The sequence below is a fragment of the Sceloporus undulatus genome, chromosome 2, assembly GCF_019175285.1.
Source record: "Sceloporus undulatus isolate JIND9_A2432 ecotype Alabama chromosome 2, SceUnd_v1.1, whole genome shotgun sequence".
Classification (NCBI taxonomy): Eukaryota; Metazoa; Chordata; class Lepidosauria; order Squamata; family Phrynosomatidae; genus Sceloporus; species Sceloporus undulatus.
The window spans coordinates 198,704,548-198,720,480 of NC_056523.1; the positions used below are offsets into that span (position 1 = coordinate 198,704,548).

Sequence of the window (15,933 nt, forward strand, 5' to 3'; positions counted from 1 at the left end):
AACAATATAAATTATCACCCCACCTAGTACTCAGGTTATTTTAAAACTGAGGTCATAATTAACAGGTGCATAGTGGCTGCAACTTAAAATTGACAAGCACATCTTGCTGTTGTGCCTCACTGCAACATACTGTCTGTGGAAAAGCTACTACTGTATGTAAGTTATTTTTAGCCCCAAATTGCTAGTCATTTTGTCCTTCCCAGCATCAACAGCAGTAAATCAGGCAAACACCCCACACGCTGGATCTTGTATCATTCAGCATTTGTGACGTTCAGCAATAGGCACAAAATTTGACATTCATGACCATTCACTAGCAGTCCATCATAAATTGACAGTTTTATTAACTGGATAATGCAACATTTCAACTTTCTCTGATTTCGAAGCACTTGGAAAAATCAAATCAGAGGATCAGCGAACTATGGCATATTTTAAATCACCATGAAATACAAATTGGAAAGTTAATAACATCCAAAGAACCAGTTTCTGTCCCTCTAGGAGGGCACACATACTTTATCTGCATAGTGATTTAAATAGAGATACTGTTGAAAAATGTTAGGATATTAAGTTTTTCCCCTTTAATATATTCCAAGGGACATTGTGGCAATTGTCAATATCACACTTAATCTAAACCAGGTATGGGAAACGTCCAAGGATAATAGTTTGCATTATAGGCACACAAAACACTATCCCTGCAGGTGATTCTCACTCCTGCTGTGGATTCTGCTACAGTGGTAAAATAGCCACATAGCAACCATCATCCAAGTATGTGAAACACTTCAGCATGCCAACAGATTTTGACATACAACTAGATGTACAAATTAAGCATACAAGTTTCCACTACTTGTCCTGAACAGATTAATTAATTTCTAACCTTATATTTGTGTTGGCTCCTTTACTTTTTCTTTTTCTTTTTTGCAAACAAGGGGGGGACTGACAGGTACTCAAAACAAGCATTTCAGTTCACGTGAATGTCTGTTTGGGTACCCAGGAATACCCTTGATTTAGGTCAATTCCCCCCCCCCCCAAAAAAAACCCTGAATCATCTTATCCATGGGTCAATTTAGGTACTGTACTTTAACTCTTATATAAAAAAGAAATCGTCCTCTCGTGAAAGACAAGAGTGTAATCTTTCTTGGAAGTACTCATCCCCCTCTATTCTCATCCATCCTGCCTCAAACAGTTATGCCTGCTGGAATTTGTATGTTCTTTGACATTGTGTTCCTTTGCTTTGTCCCTTACATCCATTGATACATGCCCCTGGGTTTACCCTTGACCTATCCATGGGTCATATCAAAATCCATAATTTTGGCCCCAAACCTGACCTCATTTTATACATCAGGTCAACTTATAGTCGAGTATGCAATCTGCCCTCTACATTTGTGGGGGTTAGGGGCACAAGACCCCCTCAAAAGTGGAAAAAACACAGATATGTGGGGGAAGTTGTGAGGTGAATGTACATGTGCTCCTCTTTCCCTGGTGATTTGGCTGGCTTCCCCCAGCTGGCCAAAGCATGGGGGAAGGCAAGAGGGGCAGGTTCATGTCTGTCCCTACTACTCTCTCCTGGGCTTTTTTCCCTGAGGGGAAAAGCTTGGGGGGGAGGAGCATGGACACATTTTTCATAGCCATATCATGGGGAAAAACTCCCAAATAATCAAATCCACGAATGTTAAACCCGCGAAAGTGGAGGGCCGACTGTTTATGCTTTTTAAATTGGTATTTTCAATCAACTGTAGCCACTGTTGTTTTTAAATGTTTGCATTTAAAAAAAAATGAAATATATGCTTCTGTATCATACTGAAGTGGTATACCTTAATATAGTTCTAACAAAAATACGTTGGTACTGAAACACAGAGAATGGTGCGAAGACAAGAACAGATATACTAAGTTCTCCTTGACAAGAGCTGAGGTGGGAAGGTTTTTAATTTCCTTCTGAAGAACGGATGAACTTGCAAATATCTGAGGGACTATTTAGCTGCAGTGGCAGCTTTTCTTCCTGCAGGTGTATCTATTTCTGAAACTGTAGGTGTTGTATCTTTCTCAAACAGGGTCTACAGTTTCTATATATAGAAGGACATGTTTTTAAAAACCAGCACTGTGAAATAAGTCAGCAATCACATTTGAGGAGAAATAACCTGTAGTATCTACCCTTGAGAATCTGCATTACACTTACAGAATTGATTAGCCAAGTTTATTGGTTTACTCTTTTACTGTGAATTGGTTGTGTAGTATGGTCTGTTTCCAAATACAATTGACAGTACTGCTGGAGACGTCTAAAGGCTGTTGGAAGAACCATATCTTACCATACGAGCTCTAAGATCTTCAGATGAGTTACTTCTCTTTATCCCATTGCCTTTACAGGCATATTTGATGGGAATGTGGGCAGTACGTTCTCTTGGGCTGCTACCAGACTTTGGACTCCCTCCTTAAGGAGGTTAGGATAATTTCTCCTTTACTGTCTCTTTGGCTGCAGGTGAAATCCTTTGTGTTTCAGGAAGCCTTTGGGAACTGATTGTTAACAAAAGGAGAGCTTTTATAGTGCTGCTGTTTTAGTAATAGTAGTAGTAGTAATTGTAATAGTAGTTATTGTGTGCCTTCAATAGTAGTTATTGTGTACCTTACCTTTAAGGTAACCCTAAGGCTCCTCCTTTACAATCTCATGGCAGGTGAAATCTTTTGTGTACTTTGTTGTTTGATTTATATTTAAGAATTAGTTCCGCTGGACTACTAATTGTGCTTTCTTACTTCTACCTCTCTTATTGCTATCTTATCACCAAAATTGTTTCATGCATATTTCCTGTGTGTGAAATTACCATCTAAATCTTTTTATAACAACATAGAAATTGAAAAGTGTGCCTATGTAATAAACTATGTAATTAATAAAAGCTACTCCAACAATACACTGCGCTTACTCTGAGTGTTGCTTTAGTGCTGATAGAGACTGAATGCTCAGATATGCCTTGAACAATGGAATAAGAATGAGGCTGCAAGTCATAAAAACAGGTCAGATGTCTTGCTACTCATTTAAGATGTCAGGATACTGTTCAGTCACTTGTAATTCATTAAAAAATTTAAAAAACCAACATTCAAATGACAAAGTTGTTATTATTGGCACATTCAATACCAGATGTGTATGGATGTTCAGTGACCGCAGCACAACTTTGAAAACACAAAGACATCTAAATTTGTTTCTGATAATATATCAATAGATGTGCTTCTTTGAGCACAGACATGGTGATAGAACATAGAACACAGAACACAGAGGACAACAGAATAGCACACTCACCTTTTACTCTGAATATTGGGCCTGAATAGACAGGCCAAACAAAATAAAGCTGCTTCGGGCCATTTTGGAGGTATGCTGTTTAAATGACACATGCATCTTAAGAGGCCAGAAGCCGCACCAAAGCTGTGCTTAGGACTGGAGCGTGGCTTTGGTGTGGCTTCCAGCCTCTTAGGATGCATGCATAATTTAAACAGCATACCTCCAAAGTGGCCTGAAGCAGCTTTATTTTGGCCTGACTGTTTGGGCCCTAATGTTAACTTTTTAAATTCAAAGTAAAACTGATAAATAAGATGTTAGTTTCAGAGTGCTGTGGCACTCTTACATTTTTATAAGAAAATTTAAAAGGTTATAGGTGGAACCTGATTCCCTTCTGCTTCTAGTAAAAGAGCAATTTTTGCAATAATTTCAGTCAATGTTATCTGTAGTACATAGACACTTCAGTTTTGTTGAGAAATGCAACGTTTACAAAGGCAAGCCTTATTCCAAGAAGACATATTTTAACTGTAAGAAAGCTCAGGTATTACCTCATAAGAATCCCCCTTCCCCATGCACAGAAATTATACATGGCTACGTTTACATATTTAAACCTAGCTGAAGGGAAAGGAATGATTTCAGCACAATCTATATTAAAACAGACATTTAAACAAATATTCACAAATGAGGTTTTATAGATGTGCATGCCTAACTTGAGATTTAAGAGGAAATATGCATTTATGAAGTGTGTCCTCAGAGAACAGAAGAGAGGAAGCATTAGCTTAAGAAGATAATTTGAAACAGCATCAACACACAGAAAAAACCAAACAGGAAACCATTATCTTTATAGTGATACCTTCAGCAAGTGGGTCAAGTGTGTGAATCATAAGTTGGAAGATGCTGTTCCTCATGAGACTGTTGTGCAGAGAAGCAGAACTTCCACCCCGCTGGAGACATGGTTTAGTCTAATGCAGTGAGAGAGAAAAAGAGACTATTTGAGTCCTTTTTAGGAAATCTATTTCATTGCATTATAAGGCCATGACACCTCTCATACACGTTTCCTTCATATTTGAGGCCAAAGGATTTCAGTTAGAGGAAGATTTGTGTAGTCCCACCATCTGGCTCCATCCTATCCCCCTGCTTTTAAACATCCAAATGAAGCCGCTGGGTTGTATTCATTTGTGTTGTTGGAACAAAGGAGATTATCAAACGGAGAAAAAGAACGGGAGAGAAATAGCATGTTCCCATCGCATGATTGCATGAAGATCGTCCCGCAACATCCTGTTCATCCCATTCTTTTCCTGTCAATGAAGAGGAATGGTCCTGTAACTTTTTATTCAAGGGAAACTTCCATGAATAAGTTATGGGACCATTCAACTTCACTGACGGGAGAAGATTGGAATCAGTGGGATGTCACGGGACATCATGGTCTGCCCTGGCCCTGATTTAGAGGCATAGTCAGAAGACTCAGACTCTGAAGACATGGAGGAGGCTGAGACAAGGGCAGATCTGGGGCTGCTTGGATCACAAGTCCCAGACCAGGCTCAGGACACTGCTGAGGGAGAAACAGACTTTGTGGACTCTAGGCTGCAGATGCTAGGACCTGTGCAGAGAAGGCAGGTCAAGGAGTCCTTGAGGAGGTCTTCCAGGCTAGAAGCCAAGAGGAGAGGTAATAGGTTTCAGCTGAGGGAAGCACAGGCCCTTTAAAAGACCTCCAGCTGAAGAGGTTCTTTGCAGCCAACAACCAGTTTTTCAGTCTTATTGTTCCTGTATTCCTTGCTCTTGGATTCAAGTTATCTGTCCTCTGGGCTTGCCTTGTGACTATGCTCTTGCCTCTGTCCTTTGCTGTGATTGTTTGACTGACTGGTATTGTGTGACTCTTGGACTGAACTCTGGACTACTCCTTGGTATATTCCCCTGCTGTGTTGCCCTCAATAGAGGTGAGCAGGACAGTGCAATAGTGTGATAAAGACAAGAGCTTCCTGTTTCTGTCCTATCCTTTTTCTCCATTTGATAATCTCTGGGTGCCATCTGTATGCTGACAACCCAAATCTGTTATTGCTCTTGGTAAGGCAAGGCTGTTGAGGTGTTGAACAAGAGCTTGGAAAAGTTGCTTCCTGGATCACAACTCCTAGAATCCCCTAGCCAGAACTGCTACTAGAGGATTCTGGGAGCAGTAGTTAAAAATAATGTTCCCAAGATGATTTCTGCATTTGCTAGATGTGATAAAAGATTGGTAGAAGGCCAATAAACTGAAGCTAAATCCTGGAAAGAGTGTGGAACTGTGAAAGAGATGGTTGTTGGATAGAACAAATTAGTGTTCAACTTTTTAAAACAGGGGTTTTGTACTTCTAAGACAGCAGGATTTGTTGGGAAGTATCCTTGGACCCACTTAAGTGGCCAAGGAGGAGGGGGCTGGGACGCGTGCCCAGCCTCCTCCTCCTCCTGGCTTGCCTTCGCTCGCCGAGAAAGGGCTCCATGGAGCCCTTTTGTGGCGAGTGAAGGAAGGGCGAGGGCCCTTTTGCCAGCCTCTGATGGCCCCAGGAGGGACCCTCAGGGGCCAGCAAAGGCTGGAGGACAGCGCGCCATCCTCCACTGCCCTTTTGCCGGCCTCTGACGGCCCCAGGAGGGACCCTCAGGGGCTGGTAAACGCCGAGGGAGGAGCCAGAGACTCCCTCCCTCTGAAAAGGGGGCGGAAGCCCCACCCCAGCCCGCCCCCCAGCCCCCGTCCTGCGACCTTAAAAAGGTTTGCCATTACTGCCCTAGACATTTCAAATATGTTGAGAAACAGAGGCCCTTTACACACAGGCCTTTACGGAGCCCCCGTCACGTGCTAGGGGTTGGCTGAGGACCTAGCGTCCATACCGGCCTCACCCCTAGCACGTGACAAGGGCGTAAAGATGGTGGTGCCCTATACACATGGGCGCTGCCATCTTTACGTGCTGGATGCATAGCATCCGCACGTTGCGCCCTGGATGTGACGTCGCGAGTGCGTGAGTAGCGCCTCGCGGTGTCACATATGGGGCGGAAGAAGAAGAGCCATTTTGGGGCTTCATTTTGCTCCGTGAGGGAGCCGCACGGTTTGGCTGCTGCGACTCCCTCGCAGAGCAACCGGCAGCGGCGCGAGACTGCCCCTTCTGGGCGGTCTGTAACGCGCCAGAGTGATTTTATTTGTGTTTTATTGTTACTTAATTATTTTTATTTATACACTTGTCTCACCACATTTGCAGCTCTGACTTTTGCGGATTTGATTACTCATGGATTTTATTAATATGTTCTCTCTAGGAATATCTAGGTCATCCAGCACAACTCTACGGTCAACTTTAATCAAAAGTCACACTGAAAGACCTAGAGATTCCTAGAGAGGACACTCCACTAGGCATTTGCAACTCCTTCAGTGCAATTCAGTGGTCAATGTCTGTCAGATGTTGACCACAGAGCTGCACTGGAGGACCCAGACATTCCTAGAGAGATGTTATCTTGGGTAAAAACATAGTGTTTTGTCATTTGTGGTTTTTCCACATTTATGGGGTCTTGTGCCCCTAACCCCAGCTAATGTGGAAAGACAAGCGTATATAACATAGCCATGATAACAGGGGAAAGGGTGATCTGAATAAGGAGGTAAACACAAATTTGGTAATTCTGTGTCTCATAATATGTAGTACTGTACCATTCTTTGAAACTAGAGAAAATACACTAAATATTAAAAGTACTAAAGTAATTGGCTACATAATATTTGGTGGTTTTTGTCACAAAGATCTCAAATAGACCTAAATCCCACTTAGTCAGAGACAAATAAGTACAGCGATCCCTTCTCTTATGCGGAAGATCCATTCCAGACCCCCTTCCCAGATTAAGGGAAATTCCATGCATGTTCAAGCCCCATTAAAAGTAATGGGGCTTGTGCTTGTGACGGCAGTGCATGCGCCATCGCTCTTTCCGGTGCACAGTGCCACTTCTTCCGGTGCAGCTTTCAGCGTATGCTGAAAGCCGCGTATATCACACCCGTGTATGACATGGGCACACTGTAATGATTCATTGCAGAAAACCTAAAGACTGAATAAATATATGTGGGGGAAAGATGTATAAAAAAGTCTTTTGTTCTTTCTTTCTTTCTTTTTTGAAGCTTATACAAGGCCACTGTTCCCAAGTAATCAGAGAGGTAGTTCAGGTTTATTCGGGTATCACTGGCCTGGTACAAACCGGCCTTTCCGATGCCCTCATCACATGCTAGGGTTGCCTGGGGGATGGAGCGCCCACACGCCCCGCAACCCTGGCATGTGATGAGGGCGTAACAATGGTGGCTCCCTGCATACATGTGCCGTGATATTTGTTACACCACTGCCGCGGCTTGAGAGGAACCTGCTTTTTGTGGGTTTTTTCCCCACTGGCAGGAAGCTGCATGATTTGGCGGCTGCGGCTTCCCTCAGGTGTAAAAACAGGTGCCGAGAGGCAACCCTTTTTGGGCAGTCTGTCCTGTGCCACTGTTAATCAGTAAGGCCTGGAAGCTTCTTCCATAAGAATAAATTAAAGAACAGAGCAACAGTTAGAGTTTACAAAACAGCTGTAGTGTATTTATCAATAGAAAATAACTTCTGGCCAGCACAAAATGGGTTGACAGCAGATCTTTGTTCAGTGTTAGGAAGCTAGATTCCTCTGATTTGGAGACACCTAAATGTATTCAAAAATGAAGAAAAGTAAGGTCTACTTATTGTAGTTTATTCTCCCACCTATACCACATTTTCACTAATACCACATTTTCACTAATGTTTTATTCTATTTCTCGGGCTTTCTTTGAATACAAACACTAATCTCATGTATTAATCTTGGATATCTCCTTTTGAAAAGGACTGTGTGTATGTTTGAGGTGAGGGAAGAGGATAATTTTCCAATTGTTGTCCACAGATATTTTAAAAGAAAAGGCTGTAATGTATACCTGTGGGCTATTCAGAACTATAAAGAAAAGCACCAAGTCATCTGTACTTGAGTATCAAAGCTATGGTAGGCTTAAATCTTTTAGCACTGACAAAAATAGACCCACTGAATAATGAGACTTAAATATCCTTTCCTTTTCCCATTGCAAGTGAGATAAGAGAGGTTTCTTGGATACTATTCAAGTAGAGAGCTTGGGAAAGTTACTTTTTGGATTACAGCTTTCATAATCGTTCAACCAGCATGGGCATGCTAACACAGATTGTGAGAAATGAGGTAAAAAAATAATAACTTTCCTAAGGTCTGTTCAGAGGAGGGGGCCAAAGGGGCCAAGACACATAACCTGCAGGAAGAGGGCCATGGAGAATCTCTTGGGTACAAACTGAGAAAGGAGAATGTAGGGACAAGTGTCCTTTTTTGGCTTAGTGACTATGGCCCGCCTGACATTAAAGACCTTGAGTATACACATTCATTTCCTATTAAAATAAATATATTTTTAAAAAAGGAAAATTTGAGAATTAAATCTGGGACTGAAATTTCCAGATTTGTAATTATATCACTACACACAAATACATTTTAGAAGCAAGTTATCTCTAGATATTTCACAAAATAAAAAACTAGTTGCTGCCTACCGTAAGTGTCTGCTCTTCCCCAAGGTTTGACTGCATGAATGGAGAGGAAGGTAAAGACAGAAAAAACAAAACAGTAAAATTGGTGATGAAGCACAGAAACATTTTGATTAAAAAATAATCAAAACCAAAATGTTAAGACACAACAGTAGTAATTTTTGCACATTCTCTCTAAATAAGATGCTACAGGTTGAGTTCCCTTATTTGAAATGCTTCAGACAAAAAGTGTTTTGGATTTCAGCTCGACTCAGGCTTGCATTCTTCCGAGGTCGCTAAAATGAGTACCCAGACTGTCGGGGGCAAATTAGCTTAATTGCTAATTAGCTTACTTGCTGTTCACCGCTATGATCTTTGGAATAGCGGTATATAAATAAAACAAATTATTTATTTATTTATTTATTTATTTATTTGGATTTTGGAATATTTGCATATACATAATGAGAGATCCTGGAGATGGGATCCAAGTATGAACATGAAATTCATTTATGTTTTGCATACACCTTATATACATAGCTAGAAGGTAATTTTATATTTTTAATAATTTTGTGGATGAAACAAAGTTTGTATATACTGAACTAACAGAAAGCAAAGGTATCAGTATCTCAGCCACCCATGAAAAAAGTTTTGGTTAAAGGAGACTCAACCTGTGTTTCACAACTTTAGAAATACATGTTAGTGCAAGAAAAGATTCCTATTTGAACATCATGAAAATCTTGGCTATATCTGATTCATTTTTTTTTTTGAAAAAAGAAAGTCTATGTAAAATTAAAAATCTCAGAGTAGGCTGCAATAAGTGGAATGGTTTGAAAGAATTATGATGATTATATTGAAAGCCTGAAAAATAAGGCTGATATATCATCGATATTCAGGGTCTCAGGAAACTCCCTTGAAATGGGACAGAGCTTCAGAGGCACAGTTATTTGTCATGAGCCTGGACAGGGAATTATAGTGTTGTCGAACTCTCCCTCTCCAGCATCCAGAACCTGCTCATGCTCCCCTTACCACATCCTTTTACCAAACTAAATGAGTTTGGCCTTTAGAGTTTAAATTGTTACAGGAAGCTACATTCCCATGCCTTACTAAAAGTTCTGTAACTGGCCAACCACTGTGTGCCTGATCCAGTAAAAAATGTTACTTGGTCAATCTTGATTCTTCCTCTTTTTGTGGAACCAGTCAAGTCAACCTGAAATCAGTTTAGTTTACTGAGTTGCTGTTTTGCAAACAAGAACAGAAATAATGGATGGTTTTGTACCAGTTGACAATAATTAGTATGACCCTTATCAAATCCCATATCAGTACATCCATGGGCACACAGCCCTTCAACTTATTTGAACATCCTAGTTCATCTGGACTAAATGTTGATATAGAAAATTGCAAGGATTCAGGTGTGTTTTCAAATTAACCAAGGTAAAGTATCAACAGTTAGTATTTAACAGTGGTGAATGGTCCTCTACATGCAGAACTGGTTAAAAATAGATTGTACACATCATACCATGCTACTGACAAACAGCTGTGAGACTCACTGTAACCATATACTATTCCACTTTTAAAACAAATACATTTAATTCTGATTCTGACTCCTGTCATAAAACTAACTCAGGCTGCATCCACACTGCAGAAACCATCCAGTTTGATAATACTTTAACTGCCGTGGCTCAATGCTGTGTAATTCTGGGATGGTAGTTTGTTGGGGCACCAGAGTGAAGCATTGAGCATGACAGTTAAAGTGATATCGAGCCAGATGATTTTTACAGTGCTGATCACCTTTCAGTACCTTACAATAGCTCATAAAGTACAGCATAAAACTGACTTCATAAAACTATATTCAAAAATAACACTTGCACAAAAGCTACATGCATGCAATGTTCTAGTACAATAAGGCCTACTTAATTACTCTGTTTCCTACTCTGGAACAACAAATGATATATACTTGACAGTACAATTCCCATAATAAAGCATATGCCTCATCCTTTTGTTATAGATCAAGAATAAATATCTAAAAACATTCTTTAGGTAAGTAAATTTAATCATTAAGGTTAAGGAGATGAAAGAGGAATATGAACATAAACAAGACCATGAAACAGGTCATTCCTTTCCCACAGAAAATAATGAGTAAGTTTAAGTTTGTGTCTTTATCTGCTCAATTCTATCAAGTTTTGAATTTCAATACAATTTTTTAAAAAAAACTTGTCTTTATCTATCAAAGAGAGAACCACTTTCTTTCTCAAGTTAGAAAAGCTGATTGTTGAGGTTATTTATCAGTTTGTACAATTCATTTCTTAGCGCCCCCCCCCCCCCACTATGTATAGTTTCCCAGGGTAAACTACAAGCCACTCAATCTGTTGAGTGTTTTACAAAGTTTCCAGAGCTATATGATTTGAAATCTTAATCACAATCTAAAGAATACAACCTGTATGCAGAAGTAAGATATTCGTGTGAGAGGGCAGGTGTGCACATATACACACATATACATCTACATCTGCTCAGGTCTGTTACATGTATCTATGCTGTGGAGGGGGGGGGAACAGCTAATCTACATAATTCAAGCCCATTTATGGAGCTGTGGACATGCTTGGAGACAACATGTTCTACCACTACCATGAACATGCACAGGCACAGCGTTACCAGCCTTCTCAGTAAATCCTGATGTTTGGTAATATGCAAAGTAGTAGGAAAAGAGGGAGACCACACTATGAACTTTATCGCATAGGGCTCCTGGGATGTGACGAGAATGGTCCCAAAGGAGCCAGGAAGGGAACAGAATGAGTGGGGGACGCGTTTTACTGCACACACAGTCCCTCACTCATTCCGTTCCCTGCCCTTCCGTTCCCCGTCCGTTCCAGAGAGGAGGAGATTTCTGAGAACTGTTTTGAACAGTTCTCAAAAATCTCCTCCGGAACAGAACGAGGGACTTGTGTGTGTGATAAAATGCATCCCCCACTCATTCCAGGCCCCTTCCGTTCCGAGAGCAGTCCCTGGGAGCCCTGTGAGATAAAGTTCTACACTGAGTCAATCATGGACTGCACATGGAAGCCTCAGTTAATAATGCATCTGACATAGAGGCTTCTTTTTACAAAGTGTTTACAAATGCCCATGAGTCCTTTCACAGCATACTGCCAGCTGATGAGTCTGCCTCATCCATCCTAACCTCCCTTGGTTGGTTAAGATGGATGAGGCAAATTCAGAACTGGCCTTTCATGAGAGCTTAGATTGCTCTTATGATTCTATTGATTGGCTGGTTCAGTTTGAAGTGATACTCTTGTTTTAATAGTTTCTAGGCTTCATTCAAGTTTGATTCCTGCAATCCACTGCTTCATTTCTGGAAATTGTTTTTATATCAACAGAGGAGCACAATAAGTATTTGAGTATACTTGAAATAGAGTGAGATAATATGTGAGCTTTGTTTTTCTTTGTAACAGCTTTGTTTCCTTGAAATAGTGAAAATAGTTTTTTGTTGGTTTTTCGGGCTATGTGGCCATGTTCTAGAAGAGTTTGTTCCTTTTTTAGAACATGACCACACAGCCTGAAAAAACCCACAAAAACTATGGATGCCAACCATGAAAGCCTTCGACTTCACAGTGAAAATAGTGTTTGGTTATGACTCTGGGAAATCAGGGAATCAAATCCCTGCTTGACATGGAAATGGATGAAATGAACATCTCCCCTCACCTACATCCATCACAGTTTGGAAAAGTTACGTTTTTGGATGATGGCTCCCTAATTCCTCAGCTACTGTACCATGTTCACTGAGCAGTTCTGGAAGTTGTGATTCAAAAGAGTAACTTTTCCAAGTCCTGATGTCAAGCGGCATGCATGGAATGACCTGGGGGAGGAAAAGACTCAGAAAGAACTGGGATTTTAAGAAATGGTTTTATTCCTTCCTGTTGTTCAGAAGGAATCCTGTTTTTTACCTGCTCAAAACACTCAGAGAAAGCCAATGGCAAACACCTACTGAACAAATCATGCCAGTAAAACCCCATGAAGGGTTGACCTTAAGGTTACCATAGGTCAGAAAGGACATGAAGGGAAACAACACCACAAGGACTGAGAAACAAAACAAATTAAGTTGCATGGGCTACAAACTGACTTGCTGAACACAATGTTTAGCACTATCTAATTCAGTACAGTACTAACTCATCACATCCCCTTGTGACATTTATTCAGGAAGATAACTTTCCTTCGCATTGCCATGGGAATGCACTATAATGGTAACTTGGTTGCCAGTTAATCAGAATGAAGCTGCACAAAGCCTGAACAGCAAGTTCCTCATTATAGATAAAGTGTTTCACTCCTACTAGGGACTGCAGCTTTGTCTCATCTAATTACTTCTGGCACTTTATCAAACAGAAACGGGAGGGGGAGCCTCTTTATTTCCTCCTCAGGCATCATGCTATTCTGCATTAATCAGAACATGACAAAGAGATCTGATGGGAAGACAATACATGCTTCTTTCCAGAAATGTTACATTTTTGAACTACAACTCCCAGAATTATGTAGTCAACATGGTCAAAATATAACTTTTCCAAGCCTGCCTGCCTACCTTCCCATCCACCTCCCTTTCTTCTTCCCATCCTCCCTCTCTCACAGAACGGAAATAATGCAAAGTACTGTATGATATAAAGCAATGCGTAGTCATGCTGTGAATTACTTCACAAATGGATGAAATAATGTCTCTTGCAAAACCCCAGTTGTGCCTACAAAACATGCTATACACATATTCCAGGAGTGATAATTAGAAGAGCCTGAAAACAGGATATGTAATTGCTTTGTTACAGAACTGGCAACATGAAACCTGACTCAACATTGGTCATGTTGCTAAAAAACAGGCCAGGCCACATAGTTAAATTCAAAGATGCTGAGGTTTCTGATTACTTCAGTTGAAACAGGTCCTGGATGTATGAGGGTGGGATTTTAGGTGAGAGCCTGATATGCTATGAATGTAATTTGTCTTCACTAATGTATAATTGTTTGGGGTTTACACAGCTTGTGATTTTACAACATGCTATCTGGAATAAATACTGAGATTTTGGCAGGGGTGAGAGGATGTATGGATCAAGTCCAATGTTGCATGAGCAGACTTCTACTTGCAAGGCAGGTCTTTCCCCTATTTCATCTGCTGTCCCCTTCACCACTCAAAATCTAGAGGATCTAGACTTTGTAGGATAGAATATAAGGGAGTGGCAACCTAGGAAATGGACAAGAATAAATTTCCCACTCTGTTCCACTAACAAGACCCTTCTATAAGCAGAATAAAATGATTGGATGCAAAGCTATGTCCGCAGTGGCATGTCAACCTTTGAGTTAGTCTGAATTCTAGGTGTACACAATGGGGTTATTCTTCCACTGGCTCGCCAATATCATTTCAGTGTCTGATTTATTTTTAAAAAACTGTATTTATATACAGTACAAAACAGGCTACCTTTACATTCAAATAAAATTAATGTTGGATACATGAATGATATTTCAAGTTATCCTATGTAATCTTCCATAATTTGCACTCAGTCTAGAAGTGAAGTTGGAAAACAATTTCAAACTTCACTTCACATTCTCCAGCTCATTCTAGAATTAAAAATATACATAAGTGACAGAACTAAATCAAAGAGTTTAATTATCAAGTTCTCAATTTCCAATACTAACTGATCACTGTATCAATAAAAATTCAAGGGCTGCTGCTACACTGCAGAATTAATGTAGTTTGACATGTCTTTAATTGTCATAGCTCCATCCTAGGGAATCCTGGGATTTCATTCTGTGGTGTAGATGCAGGTTAGGCTTAATTTACTCCCCACACTAAAACCTGCCTTTTGTAAGGTTTCTGTGTAGACACCAAAGTTCCCCTTTCCACAGCAAGGGAAGTTTGCTGGTTATGCTTTTTTCTCTATCAGGCAGACTTGCAACTTGCTGCTGCACAACAGTTCAGTAGTTTTCAATAAACATGCTTATGACTAAATCTAGTTAAATATTTTAGTATAACTGTTGTTAAACCCCTTAACTAAAAGTTGCTAATTCCCTTAACTATTATTGCAAAATATGACTTTATACAATTATGCAGGACCTCTTGCCTAAATCTGATAGAAATTAGCAAACCACATAGACATGGATTATTTCTATATGGGAAGGTTTGGTAGCTCAGGTCTAAAGTTTTTGAGAGCAAATGCATTATAAGCTCAAAAGTGCTTGTAAGAGTAGCAATCCTTAAACCCTATTATAACCTATTAAGGGAACCAAATAAAGCACCCTGCATTTTGGTACGGGTCCAAAAGAGCTACTGTATTTAGATTTATGCACTTGTCTCTTGTACAAGCTGGGATCACATTTCTCTAGTCACTCCAAACATTGCAAAAATAAGAGATGACGACTCTAAATAAATAATCAGCTCAATATCAATGTGCTTTCTTTTTAAAAATGTTATATGGCATGACTAATACGTTTTATTTTTACATCAAAAGGATGCAATTGATATCAAGTCTCCTATGGTCTTTGTGACTTATTCCCAACCTGCACTCTGTCCAAAATGGCTTCCCATATATAGTCCATATTGACTGCCCTAGGAGTCCAACAAAATAGTTTGCACCTTGTTCATGAATCACTGAGTTTGTAAGCCTGCCAGTTGTACGATCTTATTGAACAGTGTAACAGATGCCACATCCAAACAATTGTTACTGCTCAGGTTGATTCTCTGATACAAAATACATGCTGTAAGCTAATTTATTCTTACTCAGATATCTCAAATATATGTGGGGTTCACTGTGCACCTAAAAATCATGTTTAAGTAAAGTTTTTATTTGTAATCTCTGATTACAGCTCTGAATAAAGAAACATTTCTACACAAAGGATAACAATTCAGTGAATGATACAGAAGAACAGTGTGATGCTACATGTTATTCTGACTCAGTGGAAAGCCATCCTAAACAGCAGAGATGGAAACAATACAGTATTTTAAGATCCTAGAAAAAATAGTCAAAAATGTGTTTTTCAAGTGTAAAGAATCTTGCTCCAAAAATGGCATCATTTGAAGGGCTACTGCATAGAGGGATGATGCCTTTTGCCCTTCTGGAAGGAAGGAGAGATACACAATGATATCAACACTTTTTGATGAGACATAAGGAGGGCTAC

At 40.0% G+C, this 15,933-nt stretch overlaps 1 protein-coding gene across 2 annotated transcripts in view; it reads right to left on the reverse strand.

The window, feature by feature from the left end:
* SLC24A2 (solute carrier family 24 member 2) overlaps positions 1 to 15,933 on the reverse strand; it is a 98,030-nt gene that overhangs the window by 40,904 nt on the left and 41,193 nt on the right. For both annotated transcript variants that reach the window (XM_042455676.1, XM_042455675.1), the window contains exons 3-4: positions 8,821 to 8,850; positions 4,113 to 4,221 (exon numbers count right to left, since the gene is read on the reverse strand). In XM_042455676.1, coding sequence (XP_042311610.1) covers positions 4,113 to 4,221; positions 8,821 to 8,850 — 139 coding nt within the window. The remainder of the gene's footprint in view (positions 1 to 4,112; positions 4,222 to 8,820; positions 8,851 to 15,933) is intronic.